Below are 24778 nucleotides of genomic sequence, written 5' to 3' on the forward strand. Positions count from 1 at the left end.
GAATTCTGGCAATCATTTTCCATTACAGATCTCTCCATTGAGAATATCCTATGTGGAAACGTGGAGGAAATGCTACAAGTCTTCAGCCCATTGCATGTCTAATACTAGTGGATAGGACACATTCATATCTCAAAGATCTTCAATATGTCACCTTTCAAAGGAAACTTGTCTGCATCCCACACATATTAGAGCTGCTTAGAAAACAATGACAACAGAGAATTATTCATTAGGAAGCTGGAAGAAATAATATTTTGGGAAATTCTAGTGTTACAGTATGTTTAATGGAAAGCTGTCATGTCTCGAAACGCTATTAGCCTGCAGGTATGGGGTTAATCTGCAGGTTACTAGTATTCTAAAGATGTGCAACTACTGGTAAGGAAATTAAATTTATTCTTTCCAAAAGCGTCCGGCATTCTGTCATAGAGGCATGGCCGACACGGCTTCAGCCAACCCTCAGTACATAGTGAGAAACAGCTGTAAACACGCCCCAACGATGACAGCCGGCTCAGCAGTGCATCGGTACAGAGCCGGCTGTTAGTCAGTGCCAGGGCGCAGTTACAGCAGCTGCTCACTGTGTACTCCGCAGTCAGCACTGATCCTGGACGCGCCTCCATGACTGAAAGCCGGAGGCTGCCAGAAGGAAGAAAGTTAATTTCCTCCCAGTAGCCGCCCAGCTTTACAATGCTATTAACCTTCAGTTTACCCCATATCTGCAGGTTAATCACATTTGGAGACATGAGAGGTTCACTTTGAAGAAGGATTCTCTTGTCTGTTTAAGTAAATAATTGTATTCCCCATGAAATAACAATCCTGAAACTCGTTTTCGGAGCTGTCTGTTGTGCCGTTCCTCTGTTATGCCTTCTGAATATTTACAGATAGATTGACAACTCGCTCCCCTTGTAGAAGGGGTGTGTGTGTCCCTACACTGTGTGCACTGATTGGACAGTGTCACATATGGACTAACCCATCACATATGGACTAACCCGTGACCGACGTCGTATCAAGCTTAGCAGTGCTGAGCGAGGTATTCTGTCTACACTGCCAGAGCTGCTGAGTGCACACATTGGCTGCCACGCTGTTGATGTGATATGAGCATTGCAGCTAATATCAAACACCAGAAGCAGTGGTGAGGACTCAGTGCCAGACCTGTGAAGGGTGAGTAAGGCTTAATATGTTTGTTTTTTACAAGAAATTGCACCCAGGAATTTTCTGAAATGCTACAACCCCTTAAAAGAGCTTTAAGGTGGTCATCATTTAGTAGGTATGTGGCCAGCCTTATTATGGGCATAGTCTGTTGGGAGTAGTGATGGGCGAAACTGAGCAGTAAAATTTGGCGTCCGTACCGAACACCTACTGTTCGGGCATGGATACTGAACACAGAAAAGTCCGTGTTACTGTTCTAGTTCCTCCCCCGAACAACGGGTGTTTGTTGCGCTGTCACGTGCATGACAGCATGGCAAACACCGCTTCTGATCGGTGGTAAAATCACTGCCGGTAATACAGCCGTGGTTCCCACGCTGAGCCTTTCCTACTCTCACTGTTATTAGCGGCAGCAGGCGTTGGCTGATGGGAGCAGTAGTCCCATCAGCTAACAGCAGTGACCAGAGGTAAACTTTATACCTCCGATCACAACTGCGGGCTCATGATGTCATTTGACAGCGTGGGAATCATGGCTGACTGTGATGATTTTACCACCAATCAGAAGTGGTATTTGCCATACTGTCATGCACATGACAACGTGGCAAACACTGGATGTTTGGGCCCCCCATTCAACTGAATGGGGTCTGGGTACTGTTCTGGTACCCGAACCCAAACTTTTTGTAACTGTTTGGCCGAACCCACCGGACCTAAACATCCAGCTGTCCACCCATTCATGTCCGTTCATGGATATTCTTCCTGATACTCGCTCTGTGCACTGAATGCAGCATTGCCTTGTGGCTTTCACTCTAGTTTGTTTTGGAGATGAGACACAATAATAGAGACAGGGGTTAGGATGGGAATTACATCGATTGCTGAAATTTTTTGGCACTCTTGAAATTGTTCCAGAAGATGAATTATTTCTCCCAGAAAATTATTGTAATTACACATGTTTTGTTGTACACGTTTATTTCCTTTGTGTGTTTCGGAACAACAAAAAAATAGAGGAAAAAAAGGCAAATTAGACATCATTTTACACAAACCCCCAAAATGGGCAGGACAAAATTATTGGCACCCTCATCTTAATATTTGGCTGCACACAATTTGGAATAAATATCTGCAATCAATCACTTCTTATAACCATCAACAAGCTTCTTACACCTCTCAACTGGAATTTTGGACCGCTCTTCTTTTGCTAACAGGTCTCTTATATTTGAAGGGCGCCTTCTCCCAGCAGCAATTTTAAGATCTCTCCATAGGTGTTCAATGGGATTTACATTTGGACACATTGCTGGCCACTTTAGAACTCTCCAGCGCTTGGTTTCCATCCATTTCTGGGTGCTTCTTGAAGGATGTTTGGGGTCATTGTCCTGCTGGAAGACCCATGTTCAATTTGCCTTTTTTTCTGTGTTGTTCCGATACATATGAACATATGTGTAACAAAATATGGGTTATTGCAATTATTTTCTGGGAGAAATACTTCCTTTTCTGAACAATTCCAAGGGTGCCAACATTTTTGGCCATGATATTCCACATTGAGCCACAATATCTTGCAAAACAACCAAATGAAAGATATGGATAGACTTAGATTGATTCTGGACAGCAGGTATTAAAATCATTATAACATTCAGAATAAGAGCAGAATGGGGACCAAGCAATAGGTATAATAGACTTATAGTTTTTTTGTAAGAATATTCTAAAACTTTAAAGGGAAACCGTCAAGACTTTTTACTCTATTAACCCCTTACTGTCCAATGACAGTCATGGCCGGGTGTCAGTTCCCAAACCAGGATGGACTGTGCCCGTCATGCATTTAAACTATCACTGCGTGTAAACACGCGGTGACAGTTCAGTGCCAACAGCTGTCTGTGTCGATCCCAGATCGCTGTGATCAATCAATCTGACTGACCGCTCACAGCATGATTGCGCAGGAGATGCTGAAATATCAGCACTTCCTGCCTGATCAGTGCAACAGCTCAGCTCTGCCAGTGGCTGACATCTGCACTAACAGCCAAGAGAGATGTCAGCGCTGCCCCTGGCTGTTAACCCCCTAAATGCTGCGATCGAGCGCGATCACAGCATTCAGGAGAGAAGCAGAGGGACTGGAACTCCCACTGCCTTCAGATCGGCGTCCCTGCGACATCATCGCAGGGCCCGATCATTGCCATGGTGACCCGGTGTGGTCATGACGACTAGAGTTGAGCTAATTTGTTCAGATTTGGTCGTCGAATCTGAATTTGCCATATTCGTGCCATATTGGTACCCTATTTGTGTTGAATTTATGTTTCATGTTCGGTTCCAAACATATTCGATAATTTCTAGTGATGAGCGAATATACTCATTACTCGAGATTTCTCGAGCACGCTCCGGGGTCCTCCGAGTATTTTTTAGTGCTAGCAGATTTAGTTTTTCTTGCCGCAGGTGAATGATTTACATCTGTTAGCCAGCATAAGTACATGTGGGGGTTGCCTGGTTGCTAGGGAATCCCCACATGTACGGTACTTATGCTGGCTAACAGATGTAAATCATTCTGCAAAAAAACACCAAAAAAGCCACCAAACAACTCCAGCAGCAGAAAAATAAAAAAGTTATAGCTCTAAGAATAAATCAATGCAAAAATAATTATCTTTTCTATAAAAGTTTTTATTGTGTAAAAGTGCCAAACCATAAAAAATATAAATCGCTGTAATCGTAATAGCATCGCTGTAATCGTACTAACGCAAAGAATAAAACTGCATTATCCATTTTACCACACGCAGAACGGAGAAAAAAAACACAATTCCTAAATTGCAAGTTTTTGTTCATTCTGCCTCCACAAAAATCGGAAAAGAAAGCAATCAAAAAATGTCATGTGCCCGAAAATGGTACCAATAAAAGTCAGCTTGGCCTGCAAAAATACAAGCCCTCACTTGACTGTGTGGGCAAAAATATGGAAAAATTATAGCTCTGAAAATATAGTGATGCAAAAACTTCTTCTTGCATAAAAAAGCGTTTTTTGGTGTGTGACAGTAGCCAAACATTAACCCCTTTCTGACCTCGGACGGGATAGTACGTCCGAGGTCAGATCCCCTGCTTTGATGCAGGGTTCCGCGGTGAGCCCGCATCAAAGCCAGGACATGTCAGCTGTTTTGAACAGCTGACATGTGCCCGTAATAGGCGCGGGAAGAATCGCGATCTGCCCGCACCTATTAACTAGTTAAATGCCGCTGTCAAACACAGACAGCGGCATTTAACTACCACTTCCGACCGGGCGGCCGGAAATGATCGCATCGCCGACCCCCGCCGACCCCCGGCGATGCTTCAGAATAGTAACCATAGAGGTCCTTGAGACCTCTATGGTTACTGATCCCCGGCAGCTGTGAGCGCCACCCTGTGGTCGGCGCTCACAGCACACCTGCAATTCTGCTACATAGCAGCGATCTGATGATCGCTGCTATGTAGCAGAGGCGATCGGGTTGTGCCTGCTTCCAGCCTCCCATGGAGGCTATTGAAGCATGGCAAAAGTTAAAAAAAAAGTTAAAAAAAATGTGAAAAAAATAAAAAAAATATAAAAGTTTAAATCACCCCCCTTTCGCCCCAATCAAAATAAATGAATAAAAAAAAATCAAAACTACACGTATTTGGTATCGCTGCGCTCAGAATCGCCCGATCTATCAATTAAAAAAAAGCATTAACCTGATCACTAAACGGCGTAGCGAGAAAAAAATGCAAAACGCCAGAATTACGTTTTTTTGGTCGCCGCGACAATGCATTAAAATGCAATAACGGGCGATCATGAAAAATGGAGACGCTACGAGTATCGGAAAATGGCGCAATTTTTTCTTTTTTTTTAGCAAAGTTTGGAATTTTTTTTCACCACTTAGGTAAAAAATAACCTAGTCATGTTAAGTGTCTATGAACTCGTACTGACCTGGAGAATCATAATGTCAGGTCAGTTTTAGCATTTAGTGAACCTAGCAAAAAAGCCAAACAAAAAACAAGTGTGGGATTGCACTTTTTTTGCAATTTCACTTGGAATTTTTTTCCCGTTTTCTAGTACACGACATGCTAAAACCAATGATGTCGTTCAAAAGTACAACTCGTCCCGCAAAAAATAAGCCCTCACATGGCCAAATTGACGGAAAAATAAAAAAAGTTATGGCTCTGGGAAGGAGGGGAGTGAAAAACGAACACGGAAAAACGAAAAATCCCAAGGTCATGAAGGGGTTAAAACAATGGATATCCCTGGAATCGAAATAATAAAGAATAGAGTTGCCTAATCACTTACACTGCACGAGGAACAGTGTAAAAAATAAAACGTATTCTTCACCTGCTGTGGATTTGTTCATTCTGCCTCTCAAAGATCGCAGTAAGGCTTGGCGCGCATTTATCTTGCGCCCCTACCGGGGTTTCCATATATATCTCTGAAATATGTGATTCAGACAGAACCGTCGGTGGAATATTCCCTATAATGAGGCAGATGGAGGCACTGTGAACCCCATAGGACCTGTGATCCGGCGGTGTCCGTCTTTTTAGGCGTGCATAAAAACGTGGTCCACCATAGTTTTGTGCACCTCTGAAAAGAAGGACAACTCTGAACAGAGGCCAGACAGAGTCCAGAGTAACTCTGCTGCCTCATTATAGTGAATGAATCCATCGGGGGTTCCATCTGTCACGTAGCTCGGAGATTTAGATGGAAACCCCAAAGTATGTTCTCAGCATAGAACGCCAGATAAATGTGATCCCAACCGTTATGAAAAATGTTCCCAATAAAAGTTTCAACTCAATCTACAAAAAAGCAAGTCGCTACTCAGGTACATCATTTGTTAACGGAAATATAGGGGGCTTCCATATTACTGGTAGTACAAAGACTCTGGAAAAGTAAAATGGCTCATTGCCCCCCAAAAGAAATTCCGCAAATTCTGCACTCCCAAATCCAAATGCCCCACCCTTCTGTTAACGGAAATATAGGAGGCTTCCATGTTACTGGTAGCACATAGGCTCTGGAAAAGTAAAATGGCTCATTGCCCCCCAAAACAAATTCAGCAAATTCTGCGCTCCCAAATCCAAATGCCCCCTCCCTTCTGAACCCCAGTGCCCTCCTGGGGATTCTGCTCTCTAGCACTTAAGAGCTCTGTATATGGAGTCCGGAAACTATTCTAGGAAAATCTGCGCTCCAGGAGGTAAATAGCACTCCATCCCTACCTAGATGCTCCATGTGGCTAAACAGTACTGCCACATATGGGGTATTTCTATATTCAACAGAAATTGTGGGACAAATTCTGGTGCCAATTTTACCTACTTCTTGTGTGAAAATGTAAATCTGGGGCTAAAAATGTAAATGTAAATTATTTTTTCTTCACTGGCCAATGGTATAAAATTCTGTGATGCACCCTTGGTATCAATATGATCATTACACCCCTTGATTAATTCATTGAGAGGTGTAGGGTCACTTATGGGGCGTTCTCCTGTTTTGGCACTTCAGGGGCTCTCCCAGTGGGTCATGGCACCCTCAAACGATAATAGTAAAATCTGTACTATAATTTGGCACGCCTTCCATTTTGAGCTTTGCACTTTGCCTAAAAGGTAGTTTTCACCAACACATATTGAGTTCCTTGAGGGGTCTAGTTTCCAAAATAGTATCACTTGTGGGGGGTTTCCACTGTTTAGGCACATGAAGGCCCTCCAAAAGTGACATAGCATCCGCTCTCTATTCCATATATAACTCAATAGGGGCAGTGTATTTACTGCCACTTATAAGAAGCGAATCATAGGTGAATTAAAAAATTAATATGTATTAAAAAAATTAAAACAAATGTACAAAGGCTACTTGTCCATAATTAGTATAAACATACCCCGAAGGGAGCAACAGCAAACCACAATGAGTCAAATTAATATTGGAACAAATTCAAACAGCACCTATATAATCTACCCTGTAAAAAGTCACATATATAGTATTATACAATATGATTCTCAAGAAAAGTACCGGTGAACACAAAGTGCCATATGTGCTCAAAGCATCAATAACAATACAACTAGTACCCCTTAAGTATGTCTATACCTCAAATAACATATGACATCTCATTGCTAATATAGGTCAGATTATACAGGCGGCATAGCCTATTCGGCAGTGACAATATACATCAACAGAGTAAATAGTAGTGCTCGTGGTTTGGTGGTGATCCCCTGCATCCCGACGCGCTTTTCGCCCTTCTGCTTCTTCCTGGGGGCATCCATGATGAGGGTGTGACATAACGCTCTGATTTAGGCGCATAAACATTAAAGTTTTGAAAATTGTGAAATTTTCAAAATTTTTGACAAATTTAATTTTTTTTTTCACAAATAAACACAAGAAAGTTTGAAGAAATTTTACCACTATTATAAAGTACAATATGTCACAAAAACAATCTGAGAATCAGTGGAATCCGCTGAAGCGTTCTAGAGTTATAACCACATAAAGTGACAGTGGTCAGATTTCAAAATTAAGGCTTGGTCATTAACCTACAAAGTGGCTTGGTCCTTAAGGGGTTAAGCATATTCACTGATTTATTGTAGATGACATCTCTTTCACAGTGTGACTGTTGGATAGAAAAATGGGCTCCTATACTGTCCCTCAGTCTAGAGGTCCCTATTTATCCCTGTCTCCAGGATTACGCCGGATGGTTGGGATGCCTGGGTCTCGTTCCTCACTATGCTCCTGAGTAGCACAAGTCTGTTAATTGTATAGGGAGAATATAAACAAGACAGACAGGGCAAAACAGATGCACAGTCACAGAGCACTTATCGCAGAGAAAAAAAATAAAAGTACCATCACACATAACAATATCGTTAACGATATCGTTGCTTTTGGTGACGTAGCAACGATCCCGCTGGCGATCTCATTATGTGTGACAGCGACCAATGATCAGGCCCCTGCTGGGAGATCGTTGGTCGTTGGGGAATGATCAGGACCATTTTTTGGTCGCTGATCACCCGCTGTCATCGCTGGATCGGAGTGTGTGACGCCGATCCAGCGATGTGTTCACTGGTAACCAGGGTAAATATCGGGAAGACAGTTTCAACTATGCCAAAGTTGTTCCCCTTATCGTTGGTCGCTGGAGAGAGCTGTCTGTGTGACAGCTCCCCAGCGACCACACAACGACTTACCAACGATCACGGCCAGGTCGTATCGCTGGTCATGATCGTTGGTAAGTCATTTAGTGTAACTATACCTTTAGGTATAAAAGTGTAGAGCCTGTGAGGCAACAAAGCAACAAGAGACACAAAGGGAAAGGGAAAGGTCTCACCAAACAATCCTCACAACTTTGGATAACCACCATTTATTCAGAATTTGTCCACCTCTCCACTTCTACATTATACTGCTCTCAGATTAAATAGGAAAAACTTGCTAACACATTCACTTTAAAAACTGTTGGAGGAAATTAGCGCAATAGGGTTTTATCCGAGATTAAGCCGTCAATGCAAGGTAAAAGCACTCACCAGACGCAGCTTAAGAAAAACATTGGAGCATTCACTGCCGCAGATCCACAGATCCACGAGGGATCGGTCGTTGAGAATACAAAAAGAATCAAGTGGTATTTCCTGATGAAGGAGTTCTTGGAAACTCAGAAATGCGTTGAATAAAGACCACTTTTAATAATACCTTTGGACTACATGATTCTAACATAGTAACATAGTAACATAGTTAGTAAGGCCGAAAAAAGACATTTGTCCATCCAGTTCAGCCTATATTCCATCATAATAAATACCCAGATCTACGTCCTTCTACAGAACCTAATAATTGTATGATACAATATTGTTCTGCTCCAGGAAGACATCCAGGCCTCTCTTGAACCCCTCGACTGAGTTCGCCATCACCACCTCCTCAGGCAAGCAATTCCAGATTCTCACTGCCCTAACAGTAAAGAATCCTCTTCTATGTTGGTGGAAAAACCTTCTCTCCTCCAGACGCAAAGAATGCCCCCTTGTGCCCGTCACCTTCCTTGGTATAAACAGATCCTCAGCGAGATATTTGTATTGTCCCCTTATATACTTATACATGGTTATTAGATCGCCCCTCAGTCGTCTTTTTTTCTAGACTAAATAATCCTAATTTCGCTAATCTATCTGGGTATTGTAGTTCTCCCATCCCCTTTATTAATTTTGTTGCCCTCCTTTGTACTCTCTCTAGTTCCATTATATCCTTCCTGAGCACCGGTGCCCAAAACTGGACACAGTACTCCATGTGCGGTCTAACTAGGGATTTGTACAGAGGCAGTATAATGCTCTCATTATGTGTATCCAGACCTCTTTTAATGCACCCCATGATCCTGTTTGCCTTGGCAGCTGCTGCCTGGCACTGGCTGCTCCAGTTAAGTTTATCATTAACTAGGATCCCCAAGTCCTTCTCCCTGTCAGATTTACCCAGTGGTTTCCCGTTCAGTGTGTAATGGTGATATTGATTCCCTCTTCCCATGTGTATAACCTTACATTTATCATTGTTAAACCTCATCTGCCACCTTTCAGCCCAAGTTTCCAACTTATCCAGATCCATCTGTAGCAGAATACTATCTTCTCTTGTATTAACTGCTTTACATAGTTTTGTATCATCTGCAAATATCGATATTTTACTGTGTAAACCTTCTACCAGATCATTAATGAATATGTTGAAGAGAACAGGTCCCAATACTGACCCCTGTGGTACCCCACTGGTCACAGCGACCCAGTTAGAGACTATACCATTTATAACCACCCTCTGCTTTCTATCACTAAGCCAGTTACTAACCCATTTACACACATTTTCCCCCAGACCAAGCATTCTCATTTTGTGTACCAACCTCTTGTGCGGCACGGTATCAAACGCTTTGGAAAAATCGAGATATACCACGTCCAATGACTCACCGTGGTCCAGTCTATAGCTTACCTCTTCATAAAAACTGATTAGATTGGTTTGACAGGAGCGATTTCTCATAAACCCATGCTGATATGGAGTTAAACAGTTATTCTCATTGAGATAATTCTCATTGAGATTCTGCAGCGCTGAATTTGACCACGTTCTCCTACATTGTATTCTCAACATATTCACCTTAAGATATCATTTGTCTTTGAGTGAAGGGATGCAAAATGTAAAATCAACTGCTCAAGGGCCCAGGTAGTAAGAGGGCCACTTCCCCGCGGCAGCATGTCTCATGGCTGTTAGACAGCGACAGCACATGGGGAATGACCTGTTTGCTTGGCTATCCCTACATGTGTTCCGGCTGTCCAACATCCACGAGACATTCAGATGCCGGGACTCGAACATATTTTTCCAGCACGTCGAAGACACTCTGATAACACTCGACATATAACCACATTCACTCATCACTAATTGTAGTTGACATATAGACATTTCAGGAAAGTAGCAATTCTAAAACAATGTCATACATGTTGTTTCTGACTTAAATATTATTTATACGCAAGTTGTAAGTTGTAAGTTATATAACATTATTAATATCATTGTCAGGATATTTGTAAACCTGTTTGACAAAGCAACGTCTTCTGACAAACATTTTTGTAAAGCATTTGTCATTTTTAAAATATCAAATATCTACGGCTTGTAGTGTTTAACTTGGCGCAAAATTATTTTTGCTAAATAGATATGGAAGTGAAACAGATTAATAAGCGCAAGTCTGGCCAGGCCTTTGAGCTGATACTAAAGCCTCCATCTCCTGTTTCTGAGGCTCCACGAACATTGGCCTCTCCAAAGAAAAAGGATCTGTCTCTAGAAGAAATACAGGCAAAACTGGAAGCTGCGGAAGAGAGAAGAAAGGTAAGCCTGGAAATTTAAATGGGTTTAAAACGCTAAATAAACAAATGGGGAAACAGATCCGCCTACATATAAAAAGTCCTTCTGCAGGTGTGGTATTACGTTTTATGGGACCCAACTGCAAAGTCAGCAATGGCCCCAATGTATATGGAGGTCTCCTGATGGATGATGTTGGGGAATACAATGAATGAGCATGATGAATTTCATAACCCAAGTCTTTTGTTCACCTAGAAGATAAGCCTCCATCAGAGATGTCAAGAAGTAGCCTGCTTCGCTTTCCCTTTTGAAAATACATGCATGCTTGGCTAAACTGAACATGCATGTGTATGTAGGGAACAGGGACAACTGCTGTTATTAAAAATAAGCAGCCATGATTTTCTAACCTTAGACAGCCCTTTTTAAAAGCCCTTTATTCAGCCCCTGACTTGGTTTAAACCACAAGAAATATTTGCCTGCAGAAATGTTTAGATGTTAAAGGGAATCTGTCACCCCCCTCAGGCGTTTGTCACTAAAAAAGCCACCTTGTGCAGCACAAATGCTGCATTCTGAGAAGGTGGCTCTTTTAGTTATGATGCCTGCACACACTGAAAAAATCACTTATAAAATGTGCCCCCTCTTACCCTGAAATGTTCCCAGAGGCGGGTCTTTCCTTGCTAATCAGACGCAGCACAGCCGTCACTCCGGGCCTGTGCGCGCCGTGCGCCGCCTCCTCAGCGCTGTTTTCAAATGAGCCGGCGCCTGCGCTCCGCAGTGTCTTCGGATTTAATCAGGCAGGGCGGCCGCACAGGCACAATCAGCTAGACTGCAAATGAGGACAGAGGACGGGCAGCACTCACTGCGCATGCCCAAGGCATGAGAAAAGAGCGCAGGCGCCGGCTCATTTGAAAACAGCGCTGAGGAGGCGGCGCACGGCGCGCACAGGCCCAGAGTGACGGCTTTGCTGCGTCTGATTAGCAAGGAAAGACCCGCCTCTGGGAACATTTCAGGGTAAAAGGGGGCACATTTTATAAGTGATTATTTCAGCGTGTGCAGGCATCATAACTAAAAGAGCCACCTTCTCAGAATGCAGCATTTGTGCTGCACAAGGTGGCTCTTTTAGTTACAAACGCCTGAGGGGGGTGACAGGTTCACTTTAATGATATAGAGGTATAGATGATCCAAAATAAGGCATGAGGATGATGTTTTGGATTAATGGAATTTTACTGTTGAGTTCATAAACAGAATCTTTTAAGTGAGATTTATAGAATGATTTGTAAAGTGACAACACTGAAAAATATACGGTAATTATTTTTGGTGCCCACATATATGGTGGAAGGGTCCGGTTTATTCTGTACCAAATAATATTTTGTTCTACAGACTCAGGAAGCCCAAATTCTGATGCAATTGGCAGAGAAACGAGAGCATGAAAGGGAAGTTCTCCAAAAGGCTCTGGAGGAAAACAATAACTTCAGCCGAATGGCAGAGGAAAAGCTGATATTTAAAATGGAACAGATTAAAGAAAACCGTGAAGCTTATTTAGCTTCCCTTATGGAGCGCCTTCAGGAGAAGGTAAGGAATACATGCTTGTAAAGTTTGTTGAAGCAAGTGATGCCATGAAAGCAGAGGCATAGCTTGAAGTTCCTGAACCCTTTTGCTAAAATACTAAAACTTACTCATCTACCATATGCCATTGATACAGGAACTAAGCATTGTAGTCATTGTTCAGTAGTTTTGATCAGTGGACACTCAAAAGATTAGTTAGACACTCAGCTAGTCATCGGAGTGCAAAAGCCCTCATTCATATTAAAATAAACTCTGCTGAATCCGTTGATTTCTGATGGATTGGCCGAACATCTGATGAGAATGAGTATGGAGGCCTTCAAATTTTTCCCAGACAAATTATTTTGGGAGAGAGAAGGATTGGGCATTTGGAATTGCAATGCCTGATCCTTTCGTTTTTAGAGGACATAAGTAACTCAAGGAGTTGTCTGGCAGAAACATACACAGTAAGTACTCCGTTGTGCCAAGTACTCATGTGTATGATGTTGTCGGGAGAGACCTGTGTGCTGAACAAACATTTGGCGGAGCTCTTCTACGTGTATGGCCCATGGATTCATAGACTTTCTGCTCATGGTCACGAATAAGCTGAGCGCATGTTCCTCTTCCTTTAAAAAATTGTTGTGGTCTCGGGACCCTGACGTTTAATGATTAAAACTACTAAACAGAAACTACAAAATACCAAAAATACTAGTGCCTCTTTAAGTGATGGAGGAGTCTTTTGACCCCCCTCAGGCACCAAAGTGAGAATTAAATTAGTATTTTGTTCTACTCACTTCTGAAACTCCCTACCAACAAATTCTGCACAGATAAAATTGATCCAAACTCCTCATTTGAGCTTGATGACCAAGTCCCATTTTTCAAATCTGACCAGTGTCATTTTATGTGGTAATAACTCTGGAATAGTTCTATACATCCTGGTAAATCTAAGACTGATTTTTCGGGAGACATTATACTTTATGTCAGCAGTAAATTTAGGTTGTTAAGTTTTGGGGGGTTTTTTGTGAAAATATCCAAAATTTCAAAAGATTGAGTATTTCAAATGATTAGCGATTTTCAAACTTTGAATGCTTCTGTCTTTAAGACCTTTTTCCATGAGCGCATACGTCACGGGGTACTTCTCCAATACCACACAATCAACAGAGCGAGGGAAGTGTGAACAATCCCAAGACCTTTATTATAGGCAATACTAAAAGGTCCATAAACCATCCACCACACTAAGGATACAATAGTCCAGAACACGAATGCAGTTCAGTAACTGGATAAAATGTCCAAGGAGATGAGAGTCCAATAATCCAGCAGACAGAGGATAAAAAATCCATATGCTTCCCTTTCTCTCTGACTTCCTAGCTCCTGTCCTCCCCAGCCCCCTCCTTATGTCCAGGGGTAGTCAGACAGGTTGGGGTGGTTTTCAGGCCTCCCAGACCTGACAAAGGTGCCTCTGGGATTACTGCCCTACAAGGGGTCTTCAAGAGGCATAGATACAATCAGGCTGCAGACAGTAAGTGAGCTAATTCAATTATCAGCCTTTTGGAAGGTAATTGAGACTCTAGACAATATGGGGAATACACGGAATGATACAGGGCAACAAGAGAACACTATGAAAATCAGTAAAATATAAATATACATGAAATGATACCCACATAACATATCACACCATCACAACCTCTCCCCCCTCATAATAAGTGAGCACACCATGAGGTCTACACAGACCTGTGGCCTGCTCACTTTAGTCCACATTGCTCAATCGTTTATAGTTCCTTGTACAGTGGCAGGGGTAGGTCAGCCTGGGGAGCCTATGGTTCTTCTTGTAGAGACAGTCCATCGGCATTCTGGTGTTGGCTTCCCCACTTGTATTGGATGGAGAAGCTGTAAGGTTGTAAGGACAAGCTCCACTGCAGCAATCTTCCATTGTCCCCTGATACGCGGTTCAGCCATGTGAGGGGGTTGTGGTCTGTAACAATTGTAAAGTCTCTGTCATACAAGTATGGCTGCAATTTTTTTAGCGCCCATACGATGGCAAGGCACTCCTTTTCAATAGTGGCATAGGCAACTTCCCGATCCAGTAGTTTCCGACTGGCAAAAGCAGCAGGATGTACTTCTCCGGTGGCGTTCACTTGGCTAAGTACTGCCCCAATCCCAAAGGTGGATGCATCTGTCTGCACAAGGAACCTGCGCTTATAATCAGGGGCAGCCAAGACAGGAGCAGTGATGAGGGGGCATCCTCGCATGCAGTCGTCCACGTCACATTCCTAGGCATGTTCTTGCGGGTCAGGTCGGTTAGGGGCTTGGCCAAGGTGCTGAAGTTAGAATCAAATTTTCGATAGTAACCAGCAGTTCCTAAAAATGCAAATACCCGCTTTTTAGTCTGGGATCTACACCAGTTGCTAATGACTTCCACCTTGGCAGGCTCAGGCCTTAGGGTCCCACCCTCTACTCTATGCCCGAGGTACTGCACCTCAGCCATCCCTATTGGCATTTATCATGACAAATGGTCAGTCCTGCAGTAAGGATACAGTCTAGCACTATGCCCAAGTGTTTAAGATGTTCCTCCCAGGTGGTACTAAAAATGGCAATATCATCCAAGTAAGCACAAAGTCCTGACATTGTTCTAGCAGTCGATCTACCAGTCTCTGGAAAGTAGCGGGGACATTTTTCATCCCAAAGGGCATTCCCAGGAACTCAAAAAGCCCAAATGGAGTAATGAAGGCCGAACGCTCCTGAGCGTCCTCCGTTAGGGGCATCTGCCAGTACCCTTGCTCAAGTCTAACGTGGTCACAAATTGGGTACTGGGCAGATGATCCAATAGATCATCAATCCTGGGCATGGGGTAAGCATCACTTTTGGTGGCATCATTTAATCATCTGTAATCAATGCAGAATCGTCTTGCACCATCCTTCTTGGGGGCCAGGATGACAGGAGAGGCCCAAGAACTGTGAGATGGCTGAACAACTCCCAGTCGTTTCATCTCCTCCAGTTCATTCTTTATCATGCCTTGATCAGCCTCTGGAACCTGGAAGGCAGCCTGCTGTATGGGGCGTTGTCCGGGGGTTTCCACATGGTGCCTGGTGAGAGTAGTTTTCCCTGGCTTTGAGGAGAAAGCAGCAGCCCTCAGCCTTAGTACGGCGAAAATATCGTCTTTTTTTATATCCGATAAATGGGAGCCCAGGGGCACTTGTTCCAGTAATCCTACCGCTTGGGCGACCTGGAGAAGATCGGGGAGATGCTCGGCGGTGGCGGTATCACTAGGGGGTGGCAGACAGCTAGAACAGGCAGAGATCGGTCGTGGTAGTCTTTCAGCATGTTAATGTGGACGGTTGTCTATCGTTGACCACTAGAGTCCAAGGCAATAATGTAGTTAGTGTCATTAATTTTCTTGACAACCTAATAAGGGCCTTCCCACACTGCTTGAAGCTTGTTGGCAGGGGAAGCAGTAATCATGAGCACTTGATGTCCTTCCATGAATTCCCGGGTCCTGGCATTACAGTCATACCAGGTTTTTTGTCTGGACTGGGCCATTCGCTGATGTTCTTTAGCCAAGGTAGCTAGCTGGGTGAGACTGTCTCTGAACTCTAGAACATTGGGAATGATGGTCATTCCGGTGTCTGAGATATCATCCTCCAAATGTTCTTTCAGAAGAGTGAGATGCCAACGGACCTTCCGGATAAACAGTAGTTCGAAGGGAGAGAACCCTATGGACTCTTGGGGATCCTCCCGATAGGCGAAGAGGAGATGTGGCAGGTATTTTTCCCAGTCTTTTTCAACATCAACAAAAGCCCTCAGCATATTTTTTAGGGTTCCATTAAAGCATGCACATAGTCCGTTGGTCTGCGGGTGGTATGGGGTGGTGCGAATGGCTCGAACACCACAGGTATGCCATAGGGACTGGACCAGATCTAACATGAACTGAGTGCCTTGATCCAATAATATTTCACTAGGAAACCCTACCCGGATAAAGATGGTAACAAGGGCCTTGGCTACCTTTACTGCTGTAATACTGGACAGGGCAACAGCTTCAGGATACTGAGTGGCATAGCTCACCACTGTCAGGATATATTTTTTCCCCGACCAGCTGGGGTGGGCCAGAGGACCTATAATGTCGACAGCTACACGTTGAAATGGTTCTTCAATTATGGTCATGGATTGCAGGGGTACCTTATGTCGAGCTCCTGGATGCCGCATTCGCTGGCATACATCGCAGGTGCGGCAATAATGGGCTACCGACTGCGAGATGCCAGGCCAGTAAAAACTTTGGGTGAGTCTCTTTTCAGTCCATTTGCTCCCTTGATGCCCAGCCAAGGGGATGTCATGGGCCAGTTGGAGTAGCTGTTCCCTGTACTTCTGAGGGACAATGAGTTGCCTGGTCGTTGTGTCAGGGTTGCCCTTGTCACTGACCTTTGTTACACGATAATACAGTCTGTTTTCTCGAGTTAAGCCATCCCCATTATCTCCCATGTGCCCAGTTTCTGCCCTTAGCCTAAGGGCTGCTAAGGTAGTGTCACCCACTATTTCTCTCCTAAACTCCTCTCTATCCCGTCTCTCCCAATGTAGTAGCAGCGAACATATTGCTTACCAACTCTGATGCGATTCGTGGTGGTTGCTCCCCGGTGAGGTCCGGATGATGTAGTGCTTGAAGGGTCTGTAGTCAGGTGACTGCTCCCACAAATTGGCACTGTAACTCCCCAATGTTGTTCCCAAGGAGGATATCTGCAGGAAGTTGTCCCCTAACTCCAATCCAACACAGTTTTTCGCCACAACCATAATCCAAATGCACAGAAGTTCGCTGTATATATTTGCGGGCACCCCCTGCTAGGACAATGGAAATTCCCGGACCCTGGTGAATTGCCTCAGGTCGAACCACAAGGGGGTCAGAGATAGTCAGGAATGCCCCCATGTCTCTAAATCCTGACACTTTGTATCCATCAATTAAGACATCCTGCAGGTGGCATTGCCATTGCTCTGGGTAGCTAAAGGACAAAGGCCGGAGTCCGAACCCTCCAGGAGGGGTATCTATGGTGCCGTGGTCAGTGGTCCAGTCTGGTGGGGGTGGTGGTAGCTCTTCCTCAGGTAGGATGGAGTGCACAAGATGCACTGGATGAGGTGGGGCTGCGTGGGGCTCCCTTCAAATCCTTGAGGGACAGCCAGACTGCAAATGGCCAGGTTGCCCACACCCATAACATCTCCTCTCTGTGATACCCCCAGGTCGTGGGCGGAACTGTTGGGGCCCAGGATTGTGAGGCGTGATTGTCATCTGCTTGCAACTAGGTGGAAGGGCAGATATAATCGGAGGGGGACAGGGTGCGGAAGCAGGCCGTGGTTCATTGTCCAGAAACCTCCTCCATTGCGGTCGGATAGTAAGGGCTTCATCGGCCAGGGCTGCAGCTCTATCCACGATACATGGCATGCACTCCCGGACCCATTCCCGTACCTCTGCGGGGCACTTGGCAAGAAATTGTTCTATAAGGAACGCCTGTATAACATCTTCCACAGTAAAGATGTTTTCTGCTTCCAGCCATCTCCGAAATGCCTGGGACATCTTATGTGCATACATCCTAAACAATCACCCCATGGTGCATGGGAGATCTCGGAACTTGGCCCTATATGAGTCTGGGGTGATAGCATGGTAATCCAGGATTGTCCGCTTTACAATGTTATAATCTCTATTCTGCTGTGAGTCAATGGTTCGGTAAGCCTCCGCCATGCTTCCGTTCAGGAGTCCCACTAACAAACGCATCCAGCCAGAGTGGGGCACCTCCATCACAGCACACTGCTGCTCAAAGTCCTTGAAGAACCCCTCCACATCTCCGGAAGCCTCATTAAACTCGCTTAAACTTTGTCCGGGTGATCCATACAGGCTCCCGGATCATTGGGTTTGCACTCCACATTGCATTACTCCCTCTTTCAAGCTCCATTGATTCTTGTCTCCGCTGTGCCCGGCGGGCAGCCTCCTCCTTATACTCCTGAGAGACACCTGGACCCAGAACCGCCATCTCTTCTTCATACCACACCAACCACTGGCTTTTTGGGGTGGGGATCCCTGTCTCCAGTGCTTGTCCTTCAGACATCTGGGAGGAGGTGGCTGGGCTAGCACCCACCAGTAGCTCAATTAAGGCTTCTTGTCTCCATTGATTCTTGTCTCCGCTGTGCCCGGCGGGCAGCCTCCTCCTTATACTCCTGAGAGACACCTGGGCCCAGAACCACCATCTCTTCTTCATACCACACCAACCACTGGCTTTTTGGGGTGGGGATCCCTGTCTCCAGTCCTTGTCCTTCAGACATCTGGGAGGAGGTGGCTGGGCTAGCACCCACCAGTAGCTCAATTAAGGCTTCTTTAGTCAGTCCCTGGTAGTTCAGGCCCAGGTTTCTGGTTCTCTCCTGTAAACTGGATACAGTCCAATTTCTGTACTCACTCTGTGGGTGGTTCTCCATTGGGTTACACTCTGTTGATCCCACTGCTGCCACCAGTTGTCATGGGGTCCTTCTCCGATACCACACAATCAACAGAGGAAGGGAAGTGTGAACAATCCCAAGACCTTTATTATAGGCAAAACTAAAAGGTGCATAAACAATCCACAACATAGAGGATACAATAGTCCAGAACACGAATGCAGTTCAGTAATGTCCAAGGAGATGAGAGTCCAATAATCCAGCAGACAGAGGATAAAAAATCCATATGCTTCCCTTTCTCTCTGACGTGCTGTGTTCACACCATCCTCACCACAAAGGAACTGACTTCCCAGCTCCTGTCCTCCCCAACCCCCTCCTTATGTCCAGGGGTAGTCAGACAGGTTGGGGAGGTTTTCAGGCCTCCCAGACCTGACAAAGGTGCCTCTGAGATTAAGGCACTAGAGGGGGTCATCAAGAGGCATAGATACAGTCAGACTGCAGACAGTAAAGGTACCTTCACACTGAGCAACTTTAGAACGATAACTATAGCGATCTGTGACATTGCAGCATCCTGGATAGCGATATCGTTGTGTTTGACACGCAGCAGCAATCAGGATCCTGCTGTGACATCGCTGGTCGGAGCTAAAAGACCAGAAATTTATTTCGTCGCTGGATCACACGCTGACATCACTGAATCGGCGTGTGTGACGCCGATCCAGCGATGTGTTCACTTGTAACCAGGGTAAACATCGGGTTGCTGTCTGTGTGACATCTCTCCAGCGACCACACAACGACTAAACAGCGATGCTGCAGCGATTGGCATCGTTGTCTATATCGCTTGAGCGTCGCTTAATGTGACGGTACCTTAAGTGAGTTAATTCAATTATCAGCCTTTTGGAAGGTAATTGAAACTCTAGACAATATGAGGAATACACGGAATGATACAGGGCAACAAGAAAACACTATGAAAATCAGTAAAACATAAATATACACAAAATGATACCCACATAACATATCACAGCATAAAAAACACATCCATGTAGTACATTTCGTTTTGACCATCCGCGTGTTTTTTGTCATTATCCGTGTGTAAATTTTTCAATCTGTGTCATCCATGTGTGCATGTGCAGGATCCATGTGGCATGCCTGTGCCATCCGTGTCACACTTACCACAATATAATGCATTCAAGATATTACTGATTAAGTAATTAAGATTTGGGGCAAATAGTGCTAAAGGGAGAGTTTTAACTCTTCAACCACTTAAATGCCTCTTTCACATTTGACAGTGGCATTTAAGGGTCAATTGACCCTGATCTATTCCAAAACCAGTCAGGGCAAATGCTTCAGGGTGTCAGCAATCATAAACAAGTGTCACCTGCAGGATTTTCACTTGCTGGGGGACGTTATACACTTATTCCCCAACGCCATGATAAAGCGTCGCTGAGGAATAAGGCCCCTTAACAGCCGCAGTGAAAAGGCGTATCGGCCGTCGGTAAGAGATTGAATGTCATGCCATCTAATGTGTATTTGGAGTCCTGGCACTCTCCCAATGATGGCAGGCTTGTTGAAGTTCGTTGACCTATCCTTTTGTTCTACTACTGGGGATAAGCCACAAACATAGGTTTGCAGTGGTTTATTCTCCTTTCCTCATTGAGAGTTCATGTGTATAGTGGAGTCATAAATGAAAGAGCTCTTGGCCCAAGAAATATTCACACAAAGCATCAATAAATCACTGTAAATAAGGATCACAACCAACCTGATTTCAGATAGCCATACACATAAGATAACTTTTGCTAATGCTAAGTAGACAGCTATCTCTCCCAACCCACAGATGCACATGAACTTCTAAGGCAAGTGTTCGTGTGCTTTCAATGTGGAGAGCAGAGAAAACTGTCGACAAACACTTCTGACAGTGGCTTATTTTGAATTTCAGTTACCCATTCTCGTTTTCAATGGAAATGTCAATCCGTCCGTCACATTGCATCATCTTTTGGGGGTGCTCCCACACATATCAGATAATTTGCCCATTTTACCAAAATTGTGGAGATTTGTCTGAATTTAATGTAATATGTATATGGCGGTCTATAGGCTGACTCTCTCCAAAGGGCCTTGACCAGCCTTGTGGGAATCTGCTGTTATCTAGTCTCTCCATAAATGCATGAATATCTAAAAGTTATGTTCAGAAGTTGCTACTTGTAATGGAGTGTAAAAAGTTGTCTTTCATGACCAAACATGTACTTAATGTAATAAAAGGTCTTATGTTTTTTTTCTTCACAGGAGAGGCATGCTGCTGAGGTCCGTAGGAACAAGGAACTCCAGGAAGAACTGTCAGGCTGAAAATATACCACCATTAGTCACTTATTTGCCTATATTTACGGATCATGCGATAACAATATGGAAAATGTATGACATCACAAAATCAAAACAAAGAAAAAAAAATTGACAAGAACTCATGATGAACAAAAAAAATCAAAGAAAAAAACTAAAAAAAATGTTGTCTCTTTGCCGAATGATTTGCTTCATGTTAAAAAAAAAAATAAAAAAAAATGTGGGTCTTATTTTGTAAATACTTACATTTTTGTTAAAAAATTACAAGTATTGCATTATGCAAGTTATTTCATAATCTTACATGTCCTGTAACAGGCTTTAGGTGTCGTCTGTTTCTTCTAAAAATGAATTTGCAGAATCTTTCCAAAATACCCATGTCTAACTTCATTCTCTGCCGACTTTATTTTGGTGCACTACATACAATAATCACTAGGCCGGTGATGGTGAGGATCGCCATCATTCAGCCACACTGGATATTTTGTAAGCTTTCCACTTTGTTAATTCAGTCTTTATAACCCAAGTAGAATGATGTTATTACATGTCAGTGTCCAGAAAGATTCTTATTGTCAGAAAATGGAAATGCTCCCTCTTTGTGTGTCATCGTAAGACGTTTACAGTGATTTCCGGTGTAGGCTAAACTGCTATTCCATTAGTTTGATAGTTTGTAACACCTGGGGAATAGATGTCACTGTTTTTTGGTGAATTACACTACATATAACAGGTACATAGGGTCTGATAACAAACACTTGTAGCGATAGTGTAACACAATTTAGGAACCGATTTGCACAAAGACCTATAATGAGCAAATCTGGCCCTAGTTCTCCCAGCAATAGCTCCCTGTACTCTCTCTGCTATACTGCAATGGTCAACGAGGACTATTTTATACAACATAATTCTGTATTAACCCTGTAAGATTATTATTTTTGTTGAACTTAGAGAACTATCCCTTTGTTCAGCATTAGGAGGGGTTCCTTCATTAGCAAATTACTGAATGCTGTCAGCAAATCTACAGGGATCATTAGACAGGGTGCACGTGCCAAGTGTGGAGTTGCCTAACAGCCGCCAAGTGTCGAATATAGTTGCGATTTTGAAATTGTTCCTGCCCCATGGAAGTTGCTGCCTGCATATTCTACTCTTCATTAGTGCTATTTCCTGTATGTTATTGTGAGCAAGCTGTGGTTAATAAAGAACTGGGGTTCTGAGAACTTATACATGGCTGTCTTTATTTACCTGGAAGAAAACTTTGGAGATATCTGTTTTAATGTATGCTCGTAAGGCTCATAAAATAACAATGGTGGATCAACAGTTCTGAGTACTCTGGGGTCGATTCATCATAGATTTTAAAAGCTTTGAAAAGTTGCAAAATTGTTCACAACACAGCGTTGCACAAGAATTTTGTGACTTTTGCCATTTTCACACCATCGTCGGTTGAGTTGATGGCTACCAAAATCGCCTAATAATTGCTTTAACAAAATGACCTCTTGACTTGTGTGGGCTGCAGACACATACTTTGCTTCTGTGGATGACAAAGCAACTCCAAGCTTGAACAAATAACCGCTTGTCGACTTACAATCACTTAAGTCACCAGCCCAGTCTCCATCCACATAACCTGTGAATTTTAGATCTGTTGCAGATATCTTTAAATTTACAGTATATACTCATGCATAAGCCAAGCTTTTCAGCACATTTTTGTGCTGAAAATGCCCCCCTCAGCTTATACACGAGTCATTTTCCCAGATGTCGTCAAGGGAAGGGGAGCGGTGGAGCAGCAGGTCACAGGAGGCAGGAGCCGGCGGCTGCCGCTGTAACTGTGCCCGCTGCTAAAGAGAAATTAATATTCACTGCACTGGCAAGGAATATTTATTTCTCTTATAGCACGCACAGTTACAGCAGCAGCCACCGGCTTCCAGCAGCTATAGGAAAAAAACCTACTTACCTTCCCTGCACGCCCTCGCAGCATCTTGTTCTGGCTTCCGGCAGCTCCTGTGGTTGAGCAATCACATGTCCCCGGTGAGTGGAGTGAGGTGAATATTCATTATCTTAATGAGCGGGCACATGTGATCACTCATCAGCAGGAGCTGCTAGAAGCCAGAACAAGATGCTGCAAGGGCGCACAGGGAAGGTAAGTAAGAGGTGTTTTTTTATGCTTTTCTCATGCGGGACCATGCATTCAAGGATAGGGATGAGGAACTATGCAAACAAGGATAGGGATGAGGAACTATGCAAACAAGGATAGGGATGAGGAGCAATGCATACCAGGACAGGGATGAGGAGCCATGCAGACAAGGATGGGAATAAGGAGCCCTGCATACCATGACAGGGATGAGCAGCCATGCATACAAGGATAGGGATGAGGAGCCAATCATACAAGGATAGGGATGAGGGGACATTGCATAATCGGCTTATACTCGAGTCAATACGTTTTCCCAGTTTTTCATGGCAACTTTTGGTGCCTCGGCTTATTCACGAGTCGACTTATATACGAGTGTATACAGTATATCTTGAGTCTCTTTCAAATATCGACAAACTATCTTAATGGCATTCCAGTCTTTTTGGCATGGTTTTTCACACATATTTGCACAGAATTCCAATTGTTGCTGTGATATCCGCTTGAATCAAAGCTGCTATGTAAAGAAGTGCACCTACTGTCTGTCTATATTTCTCATTGTTAGGTAACAGATCATCTTCTCCTTCCAACTTTAAGCAGGATGGTTTCTTTGGGTTGTTATACCTTTGATTTGAAATTGATTCAGAATTGAGTTGATTTTTACATTTTTGTGGTTTAGAAGAAAGCCTCTATATTTTTCTCTTTGGATCTGGATTCCTAGATAATATGTCACGTTTCCAAGATCTATAGTTTTAAAATACTGATTATGAATTTTATTCATCTTTGCAATTGGCCTCCACCATTTTCATTTTCAGAGTGCTAGGCAACTGATTAGAAGAACCCATGGCTGCTGTTTTTTGCCACAAGATTTGAGGGGGCTGGGATTTTATGAAGCTGGAAAATTTGCATCACCTGGCTTCTCCTAATGATGATTGTGAACAAGCCATAATCCTAACAGGCTAATAAAGGTCTTAAATCTTGGTCAAAGTTATCTGAGCACAGAAATCTCCAAGGGTGCCCAAACTTTTGCATTGACCCATTTTCCTTTTTGGAAATTCTAAGATGTGAAAAATGACTATATATATATATATATATATATATATATATATATATATATATATATAAATATATATATATATATATATATATATATAGACTAGCTGAAGAGCCCGGCGTTGCCTGGGCATAGTAAATATCTGTGGTTAGTTATAGCACCTCACTTCTCTTATTTTCCCATCACGCCTCTCATTTTCCCAATCACATCTTTCATTTTCCCCCTCACATCTCTCATTTTCTCCCTCACACTTCTCATTTTCTCCCTCACTCCTCTCATTACCCCTAACACTTGTCATTTCAACCTCACATCTGTCATTTTCTGATCACTCTACTATTTTTCCTCACTCCTCTCATTTTGCACTCACACCTTTTCATTTTCACCTCACACCTATCATTTTCACCTCATCACCTCAGTATATACATGTTTGTCATCTCCCTTATATATAGTATACATCTGTATGTCA

General features: G+C 43.6%; 1 protein-coding gene across 1 annotated transcript in view; it reads left to right on the plus strand.

Annotated features, from left to right (window-relative positions):
• The window catches only part of STMN2 (stathmin 2), a 108877-nt gene extending 86517 nt beyond the window's left edge, over window positions 1-22360 (plus strand). The window contains exons 3-5 of the mRNA XM_069731513.1: window positions 10731-10903; window positions 12257-12448; window positions 21101-22360. Of these exons, the coding sequence (XP_069587614.1) occupies window positions 10731-10903; window positions 12257-12448; window positions 21101-21160 (425 nt within the window). The 3' untranslated portion in view covers window positions 21161-22360. The remainder of the gene's footprint in view (window positions 1-10730; window positions 10904-12256; window positions 12449-21100) is intronic.
• Window positions 22361-24778: the final 2418 nt, after the last annotated feature.

The sequence above is a fragment of the Ranitomeya imitator genome, chromosome 6, assembly GCF_032444005.1.
Source record: "Ranitomeya imitator isolate aRanImi1 chromosome 6, aRanImi1.pri, whole genome shotgun sequence".
Classification (NCBI taxonomy): Eukaryota; Metazoa; Chordata; class Amphibia; order Anura; family Dendrobatidae; genus Ranitomeya; species Ranitomeya imitator.